Source organism: Carcharodon carcharias, chromosome 5 (genome assembly GCF_017639515.1).
Source record: "Carcharodon carcharias isolate sCarCar2 chromosome 5, sCarCar2.pri, whole genome shotgun sequence".
In the NCBI taxonomy this organism is placed as follows: domain Eukaryota; kingdom Metazoa; phylum Chordata; class Chondrichthyes; order Lamniformes; family Lamnidae; genus Carcharodon; species Carcharodon carcharias.
This window is the reverse complement of record NC_054471.1, coordinates 61,409,002-61,427,039: the sequence shown is the minus strand read 5'-3', so window position 1 is coordinate 61,427,039 and position 18,038 is coordinate 61,409,002. Positions and strand designations below refer to the sequence as shown.

The window sequence follows — 18,038 nt, the reverse complement described above, 5'->3', positions numbered from 1 at the left end:
TTATATAGTAGTTTACAGAAGACTTTTTTGTTAATTAATGCAGAGCCTTTAACACGGAAAAATGCCCCTAGGCACTTCAAAGATGATTGCTGTGGCAAGAATTAACATTACAGAATCTAAACAAAATAACTTTGCAGTCTGTGTCCTCTCCTGGTGTTGCTGTACACATCCAACAACTTCACACTCCATGCGCTCCAATTAATCCATTTACAAAATCTTTTGTTCTGAAGAAAAGTTATCTGGACTCAAAACGTTAACTCTGTCTCTCCACAGATGCTGTCAGACCTGCTGAGTTTTTCCAGCAATTTTTGTTTTTGTTTTAGATTTCCAGCATCCGCAGAATTTTGCTTTGACAGAATCTTTTGTCTCATCTTCAAACTGTTCCATTGCCTCGCTCCACCCTCCCAGGCCAATCTACACCAGCCATATCTCTCACCCTGCATCTGAATGTGGACTGTTACTCATTCATCACACCATCTAGGAAAGTGGAGTTGAGGATTTGCATCTGCAATATTTTGCTTTTATCTTAGTGTTTAATTCACTGCCACTTCTCTTCTAGGAATGCCTACCTTGAAGAAGTACTGCTCTTCTCTCCGACAGGATTTCCGCTTGTTTCTTTTGCCCTGTTCACCTTCATTGCTTACGATTTCTGTCCTGATGTTTGACAAGGTGTTTACTAAAACTCGCTTTCACAGCCATATTTCCTTCCTCAGTCACTGTCTCCATCTCCGACTTAGGTTCCAACTGAAGTTCCATCCCTCATGTTTCGAATCCACCCAGGATTACAGGTATCTCCAGGTCATACAACATTACTCGGACTGCTGTTCTCGCCGCATCCTGAGATCCACACTCAGTGCCATGTGCCACCTTATGAATACATTCAGCCTCTCCCTCCAGCAGCACCGACTCACCCTATCTCTAAGCTGTCCTTGCCCCCAGTTTCAGAGTTCTGACAAAGAGTCATCTGGACTCAAAATGTTAACTCTGTCTTTCTCACCACTGATGCTGTCAGACCTGCTGAGTTTTTCCAGTAATTTTTGTTTTTGTTTCAGATTTCCAGCACCCGCAGTATTTTGCTTTGACAAAATCTTTTGTCTCGTCTTCAAACTGTTCCATTGCCTCGCTCCACCCTCCCAGGCCAATCTACACCAGCCATATCTCTCAGCCTGCATCTGAATGTGGACTGTCACTCAATTCATCACACCTTCTAGGAAAGTGGAGTTGAGGATTATCAGATCAGCCATGATCTCATTGAATGGTGGAGCAGACTCGATCGGCCGAATGGCCTACTTCTGCTCCTATGTCTTATGGTCTTATTACTATTTTATGCTCTGCAACTCTAATGGAATTCCACCCCAAACCCAATTGCTTTGCCTTCCCACGTTTCGAATTCCTAAAGATCCGCCTCTTCAACTAAGTCTTCATTCCTCCCACTGCTTTTTCTAATCAGTATCCACATAACTTCTAAAATGCTTTGAAATGTTGTGAGGAGCACTATCAAAGTAGGTTACTTTGTTAAACCTGCCCTGATAAGTGTTACTCTTTATATCGCAGTGTGCTACATTATATCAACGGTGGCTGCGTGCTTGATTACTTCAATGTAAAATGTTTGAATTTGTGTCTAATGATAAAGTATAATATACTGCCAGGTTTTATTCTATGTAAAAAGCGGGGGGTTACCCAACATGTTCAGCCTGAAAGTTTACCTAACTTAAATATTACAATTCTGGACAATGGCTGTACCCGAAACATGAGCCAATCTTTGCCCTCCAGAAATGCTGACTGATCTGTACGTTTACAGCAGCTCTGTCAACTGTTGCCAATCCGCAGGATGTTTGTTTTTAAATTCAAAATATCCAAACAGGCAATTGCATCTGCTTTCTGGCGTTTTGATTGGATGTACAAATATAATTGCTTCAAGCATGGATTCTGGGTTCAAATGCCTCGGCGTTTAGGGGGCGTTTCTTTTTTCTCTTTGCCGGATCCCACCCCCACCCTCCCCTCCTCTCTCAAATTGCAGCAATTTCAATATATGAAAAAAATTCAGCTTCCACGATACTGACAGGCTGAAGACCCAACCTCTGAGCCACTCTCCTCGAGTGAGACGGGCTCTTCAGCAGCGGTCCTCACCCATTGTTCTTTGACCAATAGAAAGATAAGCCCAGGGTAAGTGGGCGGGACTAAAGCAGCGCTCCACCACTCGGAATGCTGGGGGTGAGACCTGACTCGCATCTAATTAGCATGACATTATCATCTGATTAGCAAGGTGTTTAGAAATTGAACTGCGCTGGCTGGGAGTTGAAACTTGTAACAGTGGTTGCAGTGTTAGCTGTGAGAGTGTATTTCTACAAACCAACTCGATCCACTTTTTGTAACCATGCCTCCTAAAAGGACAGTAAGTTTGGCTGCAGAGCCAATTTATTATATTTTTACCCGTTAACTCAAGGCGTACGGTGTGTTCCCTTTGGAAAGGGTAAATGCGTTGTACGTTCTTTGTGCTCTTATTTTCAAAATAGCCCTTTTTAATTTTAAAAGTTTTTATTTTCGAGCAAACTTTTTTAAAATAATGAAACAAAGTGTGGCGCGTTAATTAAATTACAAAACGTTTTCTAGTCATCTGGTGTCCTTCTCCCCTCCATGATGGTTGTAACAAATGGGTGTTTCTTCACTTCAATATTTCAAATGTTGAACCTGTTTTCTATGCTTCCAGGTGGCTTTGTTCATTTTTATATAGATATATGTGTGTATTTATGTAATTAATCCAAATTAAGCGATAATAAATTTGGTGTCTGGGTATTTCGTACATGTTTGAAGAGACACTGAGTGGAGTCCTTTTTTTATTCCTCCTCTTTCGAAGGCTAAAGCCATGTTTGAAACTAATCTCCGCCTGTGGGGCTTTAGCGGAGCCCGTATGTACCTGTCACTCACTTCGTCCCCACCGCCTGCGTGCTCGCCCCCGGGCTGACCGCGTGCTCGCCCCCGGGCTTCCGCGTCACGGGCACGAGCATTAATGATACCCGGTGAACCCCCGAGGCGGGAATGAGCATTAACGGGAGGAGGTTGGGGGGGGGGGGGGGGAAGAAGATAATATTGAAAGGGCTCTCTAGAATGGAAGGAGGTGAACATTGAAGATGGGAGAGGAGCAAACAAAAAAGGGATTGATGGCCATTAAAAGGAAATTTAGCTATACTGGGAAAGTGTTAAGGGACAGGGGGCAGCTATTAGTTGGGGGAGAAAGGGCAAGATAACGAGGGAGGGCAATGAGGAATAAAGGCTAATTCAATGTGGTGCATGAGGTTTGAGAGACTAACTGGAAGGGAGTGACTATTGAAAAGACTTGCTAACATGCAGCAGGGTGGGTTTTAAATGGACCCCGTAAAAGGGAGGGGGCGAGTGTTTCATGTTGAAGGATGGAATGGGAGTAAGAATTGGAATAAGCAAGCATGAAAGGGACTTTCTAACTGGTGTAAGAGACCAGTGAGGATTTATAGAACTGGAATTAATCTTATCTTGAGGGGGCAGTGGGCTCAGTGATTGTTATTTGCGTCAACACTTCAGTCATTTCAAATGCACGTGTGGTGGGTTTATGTTGTGGATTGAGAACGTTAGCACACTTGGCCAGGGTGGGAAGCAGAGGGAAGGAATCAATCAGTTTCTGGACAGTGCGGAGAAGGTGAGGCAGGTTATCACCGGAAGCAAAGCGGAAATTTTTGTTAGCCAGGAGAAGTAAGTGCTGCTGTGGGTTGGAGTGTTATCAGTCAGTGGATGGGAAGTGTTTAGCTGGAGGGGTGGGGGACAAGGGGGGCAACTCAGCAACTCTGGTTAATGACTGGGAGGGGAGGAAAAGTGAAAGAGTAAGGGAGAGAATGGAAGGTATGTTAGTTCCTGGTTAAGGGAGTGAATGAAAGATATCAGTGCTGTAGAGGAGCGGTGTTCAGCAGAAGCAGGATGAGATAAATCAGTGATTGGAAGGTAGAAACAGGAGTAGGCCATTCAGCCCACTGGATCTTGCTCATTCAATTGAGGCTGATTCATGGCTTGATCTGTGTTTCAACTCCATATCCCTCCCCCAACAAAAAGCTCTGCTTTGAGAGCTTCAATTGACCCATTATCCACAGCATTTTGGTGACAGAATTCACAGTAGCTGTCTGTTGGTGCTGTGGAAGAAATGCTTCCTGATTTCACTCCTGAATGGCATAGCTCTAACTTTTTTAAGATTATTTCCCTTTTTGTTCTGGATTCTTCCACCAGAGGAAATAAATCCTTTAACATGTTAAACACAACTAGATCACTACTCAGCTTCCTAAACTCATGGGAATACCAGCCACGTTAATGCATTCTGTCCCCCATAATTTAACCCTTCAAGCTTCTGGTGAATCTGTTTTGGACTCTGTCCAAGGCCCTTCATGGGGATATAGTACAAAAAGCTGCTTACTCCAGATAAACCTGACCAAGGTTTACAACTGAAAGCATCACTTTCTCACATGTATTCCAGACCTCTAAGAGATAAAGCCCAACATCCCAAAAGCCATTTTGATTACTTTTTGTACCCGTGTTTTAGCTTTCATTGATTTGTGTACATGGGCACCCAAATTATTTTGCTTTCCCACAGCTCCTGGCTTGCTATAAGAAAATATTCTGACTTTTTTTATTGGAACAAAAGTGGTGGGCCTCTCTCTTTCCCCACATTGAACTCCATCTGCTAGAATTTTGCCTGCTCGTTCACTCTGTGTCCCTTTATAATTTCTATTCTACACTACTTAACTGTGCAGGGAGGAGCAGTATTACTATTCTGTCATGATGAGTTGGCCATTGATCACTTAGTGAGGCCTCTGCCCATCGAAGTGGAAGTAAAAAAAGGAGTTTCCAGTAGAAAGGTACTTTTTAAATTTACCATCAGTTTTAAAACCAGCAAGTGAGTGCTGAGTCTGTGCAGCATTTGGAAAATCACGATGGACTGAAGCTATCCTCAGAGGCTGGGCTCCAGCTCACTGACTCTGAACTTGTGTCCAATCCTGGCAACTTTTTTAGCAAACCGGGTGGCTGGGAGAATTGTGTTCAGGCTTCTCCCCTGTTGCTGCCGTAACTTTGAAAGTCTACTCCTTTTCACCTGGTGATGTAAACCCTTTGGAGCTCATTGTGAATCTCATCAACTACTCTCTGGTTTCCACCTCAGCCCGCTGCCTTCTCCATTCCATCTGGAAGGATCGGTCTGTGACTTTAACAGATTATATGTATTTGTTTTTGAATGTAATACAGTGTGCTTCTGACCTTTTTTTAATTATTTTGAATTTCTAATTTGAATCGCCATTTCTACAGGTTCTTCTATTTTGTATTATAGGTGGGAAGGTCTCACTAAAGAATCTATAGCTAATAATTCAGTCAACCTGCTTACCCTGCCCACTGACTGATCTCATCCTGCCTCTGACTCGTACCACCTCCTTGCCTGCACCAGCTTCCATCTCCTTCCCTCAGATACTCATCCTTCCTCCCCTCTAAATCACTTACTCAACCTTACCTCCATGTAGGTGACAGAGATGGAGGTGCCACCTGAAGGTCCCCAGTGATGACTTATTTTATCTGCTTCGTGGGCAGGTTCAACGATTTCAGAAGCCAAGATGGAAGTGATTAAATCTGCTCCCTATGATTTCTTTGCCATCTTACAATAGAGTTTTAGCTACACATGCTCTTTTTCCTTCTTCTAAAGTGTGTGTACACATCTTTGCAGGTTAAATTAGTTGTATTTTTTTTTAAGTGGCAAAGAAAATGTATGAGTCATCAGCTTGTGCACACTTTATGCAGCTCTGTTTGGGTGCTGATTCTTTGAAAGAAAACATGGCTAGCAACGTAAAACTCAGAGCCATTTACTACTTGTGGCTAGACCGGTTTTAGATTAATATTATATGCAATGTTGTCCTTTCAGGCTCCAAGTGAAGGCGAGCAAAAACATGATGCAAAAGTGGTTAAGCCGGTGAGAATTTTATCAGGTTTTTCTTCCAATGTCTAGTTTTCATTTAAATAACACATTATTATCACAGCTGTTTGTTCATGTCTTTTACTTGTAGCTACATGACCCTCAAGAATATTTTAATGGCAGCAATGCATTATCTTGTTAACCCTTTCAGTGCATCTAGAAAAATCTAATATCTTCCTCCTTTTGCAGCTCAGAAGATCTGATAGATTGGAAAAAGTAAGTAGATTTACAATTCAAATATGATAGATGTAAATGAGATGATAAATTGTGTTGCTTACTTCAGTGCCAATAAAGGTTGCTGCCACAAGCACATTCTGGCTTAAATTGGTGACAAGGCACTCCCCATTTATCTACCCAACAAATGCCTCAAGGCTCATATGTGTTGAAGTAGCCTCATGAGCATCATAGACAAGTTCATCTTGTTTGTCAATGTCAAAGGGCAAATTACACCCATGACTCACCCAATGGTACCACTCCTGCATTTGATGCATTTTTTAAAAACCAACAAAGAGGCTGTTTGATTTTTAATTTTCTGAGTACCTGGATGTTGGTGAGAAACCTCACCCAGCACCAGCAAATCTGGGTAACATTGTAAATAAAACTACTGTTATTTCATCAAATGTGTGCTGTTAGGTGAGAATCCCTGGTGTGTTCCTGGAAAATGTTCCTCCCCTGCCTGTGTTATTACTTGCAAATTTTAATGGTTGCAATCTGCCTTTTGTCGGCTGCCCCTCGATACAAGAATAGCATCCACTCAGTTACGAGCTTCTGCCATTGCCCTTGATGTAACTAAGCAGGCCGATTCTGGACCCACAGGCTTTTGGGCACATGGGGCACAATGAGGTAATGGGATCCAGAGTGCAGGGTTTGCTTCCTTTTCCTTCCTTCTCTTCTTCTGCTCTGCCTCATCAATAAGACACTGGGACTGAGCGATTCAGCTTGACAGACAGGTTGTCACCTTTTTGAACAATTGGAAGCAAGCTGCTCCAGTTATTAATGTCAATGCTGCCTTGCTTCAAGGACAGCTTCAGCATGTCATTGAAACATTTTTGTTTTGTCCTTTCCTGGAACATTGGCCCTTTTGAGAGTTCAGAAAAAAGGATCTGGCAGGGGAGATGCTTTTTGGCCACCTGGACAGAGGGTCCAGTTCGTCAACCTTGATTTTTCAGGAGTTTTGCCTGAATACTTGTGAAGCTGTCTTCAGAACATTAGCATTTATTTGGTCCTCCCATCGAATCCGGAGAATGGGGTGGAGGCGTTGCTGATGGAATTTCTCTTAGAATTCTTGTGTGTCACAGCACAGTCCAAGTCTCTCTACTACAGGAGTGTAGTGATTTTTATTTTTCTTCCACAGGATGTGGGTGTTGCTGGCTGGGCCAAAATTGTTTTTTATATTGCCCATCCCTAGTTGCCATGAAGATGTTGGTGAGCTGCTGCCTTGAACTATTGCACAAGATGTAAGAGCAGAAGTAGGCCATTCAGCCCATTGAGCCTGCTCTGCCATTCAATGAGATAATGGCTGACCTGATAATCCTCAATTCCGCTTTCCTGCCTTTTCCCCATAATCCTTGATTCCCTTACTGGTTTAAAAATCTGTCTATCTCAGCCTTGAATATACTTAATGACCCAGCCTCTACAGCTCTCTCTGGTTAAAAGAATTTCACAGATTCACTCACCCTCGGAAAGAAGAAATTCTTCCTCATCTCTGTCTTAAATGGGTGACCCGTTACTCTGAGATTATGCTGTCTGGTCTCTGGACTCTCCATTGTGATGTAGGTACACCCATGATGCTGTTAGGGTGGGAGTTCCAGGGTAACAGGTGATGACAACTGCTCTGTACACTAGGATTTTTGTTGACTTGGGGAGGTCTTTGTTGTCAAACATTTGCTTAGCTTGTAGAGAGCTGAGCTAGCCTGGCTGATTTTGTGTTGGATCTCCTTATTAACGGTGGACCTTTTTTGAGAGAGGTGGCTGCCGAGGTAGGGGAAAGCCTCGACGTTTTCCAGAGTGTCTCCTTCAACATATAGGGATGGTGGGATATTTGGCTAACCAGGTGTGGACTGATGAGTTTTGTTTGGGCAACATTCAAGAACAGGCCCAAGTTTCTTGTATGCAGAGTGGATAACAACACTGCATTCACAAACTTGCATCATAATTTATATAACACCAATTTCTCCACATCCACTGCATATGTATTTTTGAGGTCCGCTTTGCTGCTGCCTCCTTGTGTGCTCCCACCTATATGCTTAGTCCCCTTTATTGGCCATTTCATGTTTTTCCACCTGACAGTCTTGTGCCTCAAACCACTTGCCACTATTTATCTGCTGATGTCTTATCCTAACGTTTGAGTGCCTCTAGCAATGGACAACAGCTTCTAAATAATCTATGTCCATGTTGCTCTGAATGCTTCAAACGCCTCTGCAATTGGAGAAAATTATCATTATTTCTTACTATTTATAAAACCTCCAAATACTGTTTGCCTTTTAATAGCTTCACCCACCTGCACTTGCACTTTAAAGGAATTATGTTCTTGAACCTCTAGTGTTCTCTGCTCATCTATACTCTTCTTCTTTTCATGGAGTACAAACTATCACATCCTATTTAACTTTTTTTTTTGCCTACGTTGCTAAATTCCCCCTTATGTTCAATTCGGGCAACTGGGAGAAAAGGAACAAAGGCTTAATTTTTCTGCAACTGTGGAAATAAAAACTTTTTAACAGCTTATTTGAAAACTTCTTTTATGTGAGCAGCTTGCTCAAATTACTTATTAATCAGAGTACTTTTCTTTTTATGATGTCCAGTGTTGGGCTAACTCTTGATCAGACAATCCCCCTACATTTACTGAAGTACATCAAGCTATTAAATGTATGCCTTGCATTTTAGTTTTACATGAACTTATAATTATTTGAAACTTTGGTTGCAGAATGCTGCTGCTGCAGCCGCCGCTGCTGCTGCTGCTGCAAAGGAAGAGTCCAAACCACAGAAACGTGCCAGGGTAAGAATCTATATTGTTTAAAATCTGTAGTGCTTTGGTAGCTAATGATTATCCTCTTACAAATTAATGCAATGAATATTTTTAAAGAAGAAAATCAAATCCCCACTCCTCTCCTAACATGTATTGATGTATGGTTCCAATGATCTCTGGCAGCCCTCTCTTAGTTGTCTGTCTTGTATGGTTATTTGTCATGTGAGCCTAAACAGTAATTATATTGGGTTTATTCATCCAGGGAGGACGTTGCAACAGAGCCTGATACCGTCCTTTTTATTTTCTCCTCATACGCTCTTCCCAACGCAGCTCATTGACTGGTGGTCCGAGAATGGAGGGAAAGAAATAAATCCTTTGCGTTCCTTTTTCCACAGTGGGGTACGAAGGGCAATTTTAGCAGCCTAACTTCCCAGCTGTGCTGAACATGCCCAACGTATGAATTAGGAGTAAAAGTAGGCCATTTGGCCCCTTGACCTGCTCTGCTATTCAATAAGATCATGGTTGATCTGACTGTGACCTTAACACCACCATCCTGACAACCCCTGATACCTTTTGATTCCCTTGTTAGTCAAGAATTGACCTACCTCTACCTTAAAAAATATTCAATGACTTTCTGGGGAAGAGAGTTCCACAGACCCAGAACCCTCAGAGAAAAAAAAATCTTCTCACTTCTGTCTTAAATGGGGTACGCCTTATTTTTAAACATTGAAATTTTAGTTTCCTGCTTTCTATGGTCAAGAGCCACACACTGGCAGTGCATTTAGCCACTAAACTGTACTTTTTGGTATTGCAATCGGAATGCTATTGAAGGCTTCCCTTCACGTTATTGTCAGTGAAGAGCTTGGAGCATATCAAAGAAGCAATCTCCCCTCACCTCCTGAAGAGTGAGCTATACAGCAGTATACTAGGAGGATGGATGGTCCTGGTTCAATCAATTTTTTTAAAGTTCTTTTAGTGCAGAATAACCCTGTTTTGGGGTCGGCATTGCCTTGATGCTTAGAACTTCTACACAAACACCAGTTGGCCCATGCTGATTTCAGTTTCTGTAGAAGGCAAAAAATGGTACAAAATTAATTGGTAATAGCATCTCTTAAATATTAAGGCTTTGCTTCTTATGAAAAGCTAATACTGATTGGAAAGAAATTCTACACAGAATTTAAAATTAAATCTGTCACTAGCATTTTGAAAGAAGAGCAGAGTCTAGCTGGGCCTTTTTTTGTTTAAGGTTGTTCTTTGTGCCTGTTGAAATTTGCACTCCCCCCACCCCCCCATAATCTATATTAATTCTAAAGGAGTAGAGAGTTAAAGATTCAGGTGCAGAAGTCTTTCCAAGTGGGAGAACAAGTTGGTCAAGATGTTTTATTTTAAACTGCCTAAATATGTTGAATCTTAGGTTTCTTAAATGGGGGCATAGAATATAACACAAATCCTGTTGCCATTGACCCAGTGATTTTGTACCACATACCAAGAATTTCCCTTGTTAAAAAAATTTCTTTCTGCATGGGTGGAGTTTAATAAAGGTCACTGATAAACTTGATTGCTTCCGGAGCTTTCTATTTCCTTTTTGTGTCATCCAATCCTGCTAGTCTATAAAGGCCTTTGGGCTGACGATCCCCTTTCTGTTTTCACCTGTGTAAATAAACTACTTGTTTTGACTCTCTCTTCCCCTTTGTAGCTAAGGGACACCGAGCACCTTATCCATGGCTAGGATGCCCTCCCTATAAAATGCTGACCGGAATTTTACATTGGTTGCCATCAAAATACAATGCTCTTTAACGTTCAATATGCATGCTGTGATTTATATTTCACTCCTTTCACTATGCAACTCCAGATCCTAAGTTTCTTTACTGTTGCCATGGATTGCGCAGAAGGAACCTGTGCACAGTACCTGCAAATACTTTTCCTGTGTGGTATCCTGACACCATTTTGTAGATAGTTCTGAGGTTTATTCTGTTGGCCTCATCACTTTGCACTTCGGTATCAGTATGTTGTATAATATATCTACCATGTCAACTATCATGTGTTTTTCAGTAAATTTAGTGCGATGTGCATTTGAACTGTTGAAAACATCAGAAACTGGAACATGTCCTGAACTACCTGCACCATAGGAGATGTGCATAGCTTAAACACTAGTTTTGAGTTTAATGCTCTCTGTGCAGTGAAATTCTTTGTGAACTGTGTAGTATTTCTATGCCATGTTATTTGAAAAGCAAACTTTCAGGACCATTTGATTGTTTTGATTTGTAGAAGCTTTCACCGAAACCCAAGAAACAGCCCAAAGGGAAGGAGAAGAAAATAGCTAAGGAAGAAGTTGCGCCGGCTCAAAATGGTGAAACAAAACCTGATGAGGTACAATTTGAACGTGATGTGCACTCGAAGCTTTTTTAAAAAGCATTTTAAGGGCAGATTGTGTTTAACTAATTTGATTGGACTTTTCAGTGAGGTAACTGAGAGGGTTGATTTGGCTAATGCAGGTAATGTGGTGTACATGGACTTCCAAAAGGCATTTGATAATGTGTCACATAACAGACTTGTCAGCAAAGTTGAAGCCCATGTAATAAAACAGACAGTGGCAGCATAGGTACAAAGTTGGCAGGGAGCAGTAGTGGTGAGCGATTGTTTTCTGGACTGGAGGATGGTATATAATGGGGTTCCCCAGGGATCACTTAGGATCACTACTTTTCTTAATCTATATTAACCTAAACTTGGGTGTACAGGGCACATTTTCAAAGTTTCCAGGTGACACAAAATTGGAAATATTGTGAACTGTGAGGAGCTAGTGATAGACTTCAAGGGGACATAGCCAGGCTGGTGGAATAGGCAGACATGTGACAGATGAAAGCAAAGGTCTGAAAAGGGTGCAGGAGCAGATGAATCTGTATATAGGTGCAGGGCAGTTGAGAAAGCAGCCATACTGGATCCTGGCCTTTATCAGTAGGGGTTTAGAGCACAAAAGCAAGGAAGTTAAGGAGAACCTTTTTGTTGAGGCTGAGTCAGTGTTTTATAGAGCACTGTGTCCAATTCTGGGCACCACACTCTAGGATGTGAAGGCATTGGTGTGGGTACAGAAGATATCGAGAATGGTTGAGGATAAGGGACATAAGTTGTGTGGATAGATTGGTGAAGTTGGGACTGTTCTCTTAAGAGGAGATTTGAGAGAGTTTTTAAAAATCAGGAGTCTGGACAGTATTTATTGCCTATGCCTAATTGCCCCTGAGGAGGTGGTGGTGAGCTGCTGCCTTGAACTGCTGCTGTCTGTGGTGTAGGCACACCTACAGTGCTGATAGGTAGGGAGTTCTAGGATTTTAACCCAGCAATAGTGAAGGAATGGTGATATATTTCTAAGTCAGAATGTTGAGTGGATTGGAGCGGAACTTCAGTTGGTGGTGTTCCCATGTGTTTGCAGCCTTGTCCTTCTGGATGATAGCGGTTGTGGGTTTAGAAGGTGCTGTCTTAGGAACATTAGTGAGTTCTTGCAGTGCATCTTGTAGATGATAGATACTGCTGCCACTGTCAATGGTGGAGGGATTGAATGTTTGTGCATGGGGTGCCATTCAAGTGGAGAGTATTCCATCACACTCATGACCTGTGCCTTGTAGGTGGTGGACAGGCTTTGGGGAGTCAGGAGGTGGGTCACTTGCCGCAGGATTCCTAGCCTCTGACCTGCTCTTGCAGCTACAGTATTTATATGGTTAGCCTAGTTCAATTTCTAGTCAATGGTAACCCCCAGGATGTTGATAGTGAGGGATTCAGTGATGGTAATGCCATTGAATGTCAGGACAATGGTTAGATTCTCTCTTGTTGGAGATGGTCATCACCTGGCACTGGTGTGGCATGAATGTTACTTGCCACTTGTCAGCCCGAGCCTGGATATTGTCCAGGTCTTGCTGTACTTGGACATGGACTGCTTCAGTATCTGAGGAGTCACGAATGGTGCTGAACACTGTGCAATCATCAGTGAACACCCCCATTTCTGACCTTATGATGGAAGGCAGGTCAGTGATGAAACAGCTGAAGATGGCTGGGCCTAGGACACTACCCTGAGGAACTCCTGTGGTGATTTCCTGGAACTGAGATGATTAACCTCCAACAACCATAGCCATCTTCCTTTGTGCTAGGTATGACTCCAACCAGCAAAGAGTTTCCTCCTCTGATTCCACAAACTAAAGTTTTGCTAAGGCCCTCTGATGCCAGACTCGGTCAAATGTGGCCTTGGTGTCAAGGGCAGTCACTGTCACCTCCCCTCTGGAGTTCAGCTCTTTTGTCCATGTTTGAACCAAGGCTGGGATGAGCTTGAGAGCTGAGTGACTTTGCCGGAACCCGAACTGGGTGTCGGTGAGCAGGTTAATGCTAAGCAAGTGCTGCTTGATAGCACTGTTGATGACCCCCTCCAGCACTTTTACTGATGATCAAGAGTGGACTGATGGGGTGGTAATTGGCTGGGTTGGACTTGTTCTGCTTTTGTGTACAGGACATACCTGAGCAATTTTCTATATTGCTGGGTAGATGCCAGTGTTGTAGCTGTATGGGAACAGCTTGGCTAGGGGTGCGGCAAGTTCTGGAGCACAAGTCTTCAGTATTATTGCTGGATTATTGTCAGGGCCCATGGACTTTGCAGTACCCACTACCTTCAACTGTTTCTTGATATCACGACGAATTGGCTGAAAACTGGCATCTGTGATGCTGGGGACTTCCGGAGGAGGCCGGGATGATTCATCCCCTTGGCAGTTCTGGCTGAAGATTGTTGCAAATGCTTCAACCTTATCTTTTGCAATGATGTGCTGGGCTCCCTCATTGAGGATGGGGATATTTGTAGAGCTGTCTCTTCCAGTGGGTTGTTTCATTGTCTGCCACCATGTACGACTGTATGTGGCAGGACTGCAGAGCTTGGATCTGACCTGTTGGTTGTGGAATTGCTTAGTTCTGTCTCGCTTGCTGTTTGCCATGCAAGTAGTCCTGTGTTGTTGCTTCACCAGGTTGACAGCCTATTTTTAGGTATGCCTGGTACTGCTCCTGGCATGCCCCCGCTGCACTCTTCATTGAACCAGAGTTGATCCCCTGGCTTGGTGGTAATGGTAGAGTGGGGGATATGCCAGGCATGAGGTTGCAGATTGTGGTTGAGTACGATTCTGCTGCTGATGGTCCACAGTGCCTTGTGGATGCCCAGTCTGGAGTTGCTACACCTGCTTGAAATCTATCCCATTTTGCATGTCGGTAGTGCCACATAACACAATGAAGAGTATCCTCAATGTGAAGATTGGACTTCATCTCCACAAGGACTGCGTGGTGGTCACTCCTACCAATACTGTCATGGACAGATGGCCCAGCATATCCCCCACTCTACCATTACCACCAAGCCAAGGGATCAACCCTGGCTCAATAAAGAGTGCAGGGGAGCATGCCAGGAGCAGCACCAGGCATACCTAAAATTGAGCTGTCAACCTGGTGAAGCAACAACAGGACTACTTGCGTGTCAAACAGCAAGCAAGACAGATCTAAGCAATTCCACAACCAGCAGATCAGATCTAAGCTCTGCAGTCCTGCCACATCCTGTGATTGGTGGTGGAAAGTGAAACAACTCACTGGGAGAGGTGGTTCTACAAATATCCCCATCCTTGATGATGATGGAGCCCAGCATGTCAGTGTAAAAGATAAGGCTGAAGCATTTGCAACAATTTTCAGTTCCTCAGGGTAGTGTCCTAGGTGCAACCATCTTCAGCTGCTTCATCTATGACTTTTCTTTCTTCCATCAGGCAGGTTGGTGACGATGAGGTCAAGTATGTTTTTCCTTCCTGTTGGTTCCCTCTGCTCCTGCCGCAGACCCAGTGTAGCAGCTGTGTGCCTAAGGACTCAGCCAGCTTGGTCAGTAGTGGTGCTACCGAGCCACTGGTGGTGGTGGACATTGAAGTTCCCCACCCATGGTACATTCTCTTGCCACCCTCGGTGCTTTCTCCAAGTGGTGTTCAACATGGAGCACTGATTCATCAGCTGAGGGAGGGGGTGGTACATGGTAATCAGCAGGCGGTTTCCTTTCCCATGTTTGACTTAGTGCCATGAGGCTTCATGGGGCCTGGAGTCGATTTGAGAACTCCCACGACAATACCTGACTGTATACCGCTGCCGTTACTCCTTCTGGGTTTGTCCTGCCGGTGGAACAGGACATACCCAGGGATGGTGGTATCTGGGACATTATCTGTAAGGTATGAATCTAAGACCATGACTCTCAGGCTGTTGCTCGACTAGTTTGAGACATCTCTCCCAATTTTGGGACAAACCCCTAGATGTTAGTAAGGAGGACTTTGCAGTATCGACAGGGCTGAGTTTGCGTTTCTGGTGCCTAGTTCGATGCTGGGCAGTCCATCTGGTTTCATTCTTTATTGACTTGTTTTTAGTGGTGTGATACAACTGAGTGGCTTGCTAGGCCATTTTAGCAGGCAGTTAAAAGTCAACCACATTTTTCTGTCTGGAGTCAGATGTAGAGCAAACCAGATAAAAACGGCATATTTCTTTCTCTAAAGGGCATTCATTTTACAAAAATTGACAATAGTTTCATGAAGATTAGACTCTTAATTCCAGATTTTTAAAAATTGAATTCAAATTCCACCACCTGCCATTGAGGTGCCCAGGTCCTCAGAAGCATTACCTTGGGTCTCTGCATTAGTAGTCGAGTGATAATACCACTATGCCATTGCCTCCCCTTAATTGCAAGAGAACCAGAAGTGACTTGAAAAACCTTCTCATGCAAGGAGTGGTTAGGATCTGGAAGGTACTGCCTGAGAGTGTCATGGAGGCAGATTCGATCATGGATCTTGAAAGAGAACTGCAGAATTATCTGAAGAGGAAAAAAATTGCAGGGCTGTGGGAGGGGGTGGGGTGGACGTGGGTGGGGGAGTGGGTCTAGTGAGTTGCTCTCTGCTTGACTGTCTGACTGGCCTCCTTTTTGTGTAATAACGTTCTTATGATTCTGTAAAACTTGCAATGACTTGATTTCTTGTTAAGTTTTTCTTTTTGCTAATACTTGTTGCAGATCCATGTCTCTCGACCCTCTGTTAGTGTCACTTCTTCAGCTAGAGGTACCCCACCCCACTCACTGTCGGTGAAAGGGCAGGTTGAGACAGTGGCAGTTAAGGGTATGAAAGTACATGCTGTGTGCAGTGTATATACAGTGGTGTGCTATAGTTGGCTGTTTTTAAAATTAGATGATATTTCTTCAGGTTGGTAACATTGAGTGCAGTGTTTCTGCCATTTTCGAAGTCTCGCATTGAACTGTGTGTTCCTGTGTGTATAATTGTAATAACTAAGTATTGAATGATGAATATTGCCCTGAAGGTAGAAGTACAATAAGCTAGTATTGCTGCTAAAAACTTCCAATCCTGATTCTGTTCCATGTTTGGAATGGATTCCTTGGTTCTGCTGGGTAACATTTAAGCAATGCTAAAAGGTATAAATGGCTTGCATGTTGCACATCACTACTAAAGGTGAAATGTTATTTCTAACTTGTGTGTGTGTATACTAACCTGGCAGTTCAACTACTTAAGTTCAGGTTTCGGGCCATTCATAAAGACAATTTTATAATCTGAGCGAAACTAAAATTTAATTTTATTGAGCAATGCATTCCTTGTAAAATAAATAAATCAGAAAATTCAAATAAATGAAGAAAATCAGTCTTGAAAACTTAATCTGCAATGACCACCCAGTGTCTATCCTAACAACAACTGAGAATCAACAGAACGCTACATTTACAGATGGCCTCATTGTATCAAACTGTAGACTAACATTGTGTTTGTAAATGGTGTGCATCTTTCTTTTTGACCTTATTGGTTGCGTATTGTTAAATTTTTAATTGTCCCTCTCATAGATTTTGGATTTTCAAAGTAGCCTTGATGTATGTGACACAAAAGACAGCCTGTGCATTAACGCGCAGTTGTTCTGTGGAGTGGGGACAGATGTAACTCTTAGTGCTGCTCCACTCTGCTCCTGAGCTGAGTAGATTGCATAGTCCAGTATGAGCAGCGTCTGGCACTTGCTGATGGCCAGTTAAAAGAGAACATTGGTGGCATTGGAACATTGATTACATCATTTTTTAACCTTACTTTTGAAGTAGAATGCATTAAGTTAGAACCACCTCATTGGGTGTCTGCTCATAATTTTAATAAATTGAGTTGAATTTGCTTTGCATTTAAAACGGAAAGGTAATTTTACTGACTGGAAATTATGAATGCAAAAAAAAACCTTGTCAGATTCACTAAACTAGTTGAATTTTTACTGATTGTCTAATTAAGCTATCTTTGTTTCTAGGAACAGAAAACTGAATCTGCAAGCGATCAGAATGACTGAAAGATCTGCCATTGTCTTCAGTTGATTTTTATGTACCACTTGTAGAATTGAAAATATTTTTATCAAGTATTTTGTAAATGCAAATATTTTTAGGATTAGTGCACTTTAGAGTGTGTATGCTGAAAGATATTGAGAAAACCTGAACATCTTTAGGAAATTGTGATATTTGTAACTTACTGTGCAAAAGAACAATGATTTTACAATTGGAAAGATTTTACATTGTTTTCTCTTGATAACTTGGATACGTGTTCCGTGGGCTTTTAAGCTTCTGAAATGTTGGCTTTACTGCTTAACGTGATTTCAGTTCCACATTTCAATCTTAGTTTCACTTTATGAATGTTTTTGTAAAGCAATAAATCAGTGGTGAATTGTGCTAAAATTGACATGGGTGAGTGACGATGTGACCACCAGCTTGGTTTGTGATGTCCACTTTGTAATAAACAGTTCTCCTGTTTATTATAGAATATTTGTTTTAACAAAATAGTTTATTTTGTCTGGATACCTTTTTTCTAGGAAAAATTATCAAAGATAGTGTATGTGTTATTACCTTTTCAGATACTAAATTGGTACTGTTATGAACTTGTTTTGAGGAGGGTGATGTAGTTTCGGGGTGTTCAGTTCTGTTTTCTCTGACTAAAAAATAATATCCATGGGTATGCATGTTGTAACAATGGATTGTCAAAGCAATACCTCCAAAAAGGATCTAGGTCTGTCACCCCAACAAGTGAGAATGAGAGTCTG

At 42.5% G+C, this 18,038-nt stretch overlaps 1 protein-coding gene across 3 annotated transcripts; it reads left to right on the top strand.

The window, feature by feature from the left end:
* Positions 1 to 2,229: 2,229 nt before the first annotated feature.
* hmgn3 (high mobility group nucleosomal binding domain 3) lies at positions 2,230 to 17,761 on the top strand. 3 transcript variants are annotated; one of them, XM_041188668.1, is made up of 7 exons: positions 2,233 to 2,395; positions 5,924 to 5,971; positions 6,164 to 6,190; positions 8,898 to 8,969; positions 11,208 to 11,309; positions 15,988 to 16,090; positions 17,259 to 17,761. In XM_041188668.1, exons 1-7 carry the CDS (start codon positions 2,378 to 2,380, stop codon positions 17,270 to 17,272), a joined length of 384 nt encoding a protein of 127 aa, XP_041044602.1. In that variant the 5' UTR covers positions 2,233 to 2,377; the 3' UTR covers positions 17,273 to 17,761. The 3 variants fall into 3 exon arrangements, with proteins under 3 accessions (XP_041044603.1, XP_041044602.1, XP_041044604.1); XM_041188669.1 differs by lacking the exon at positions 5,924 to 5,971 and having other exon boundaries at positions 2,230 to 2,395; XM_041188670.1 differs by lacking the exon at positions 15,988 to 16,090 and having other exon boundaries at positions 2,238 to 2,395.
* Positions 17,762 to 18,038: the final 277 nt, after the last annotated feature.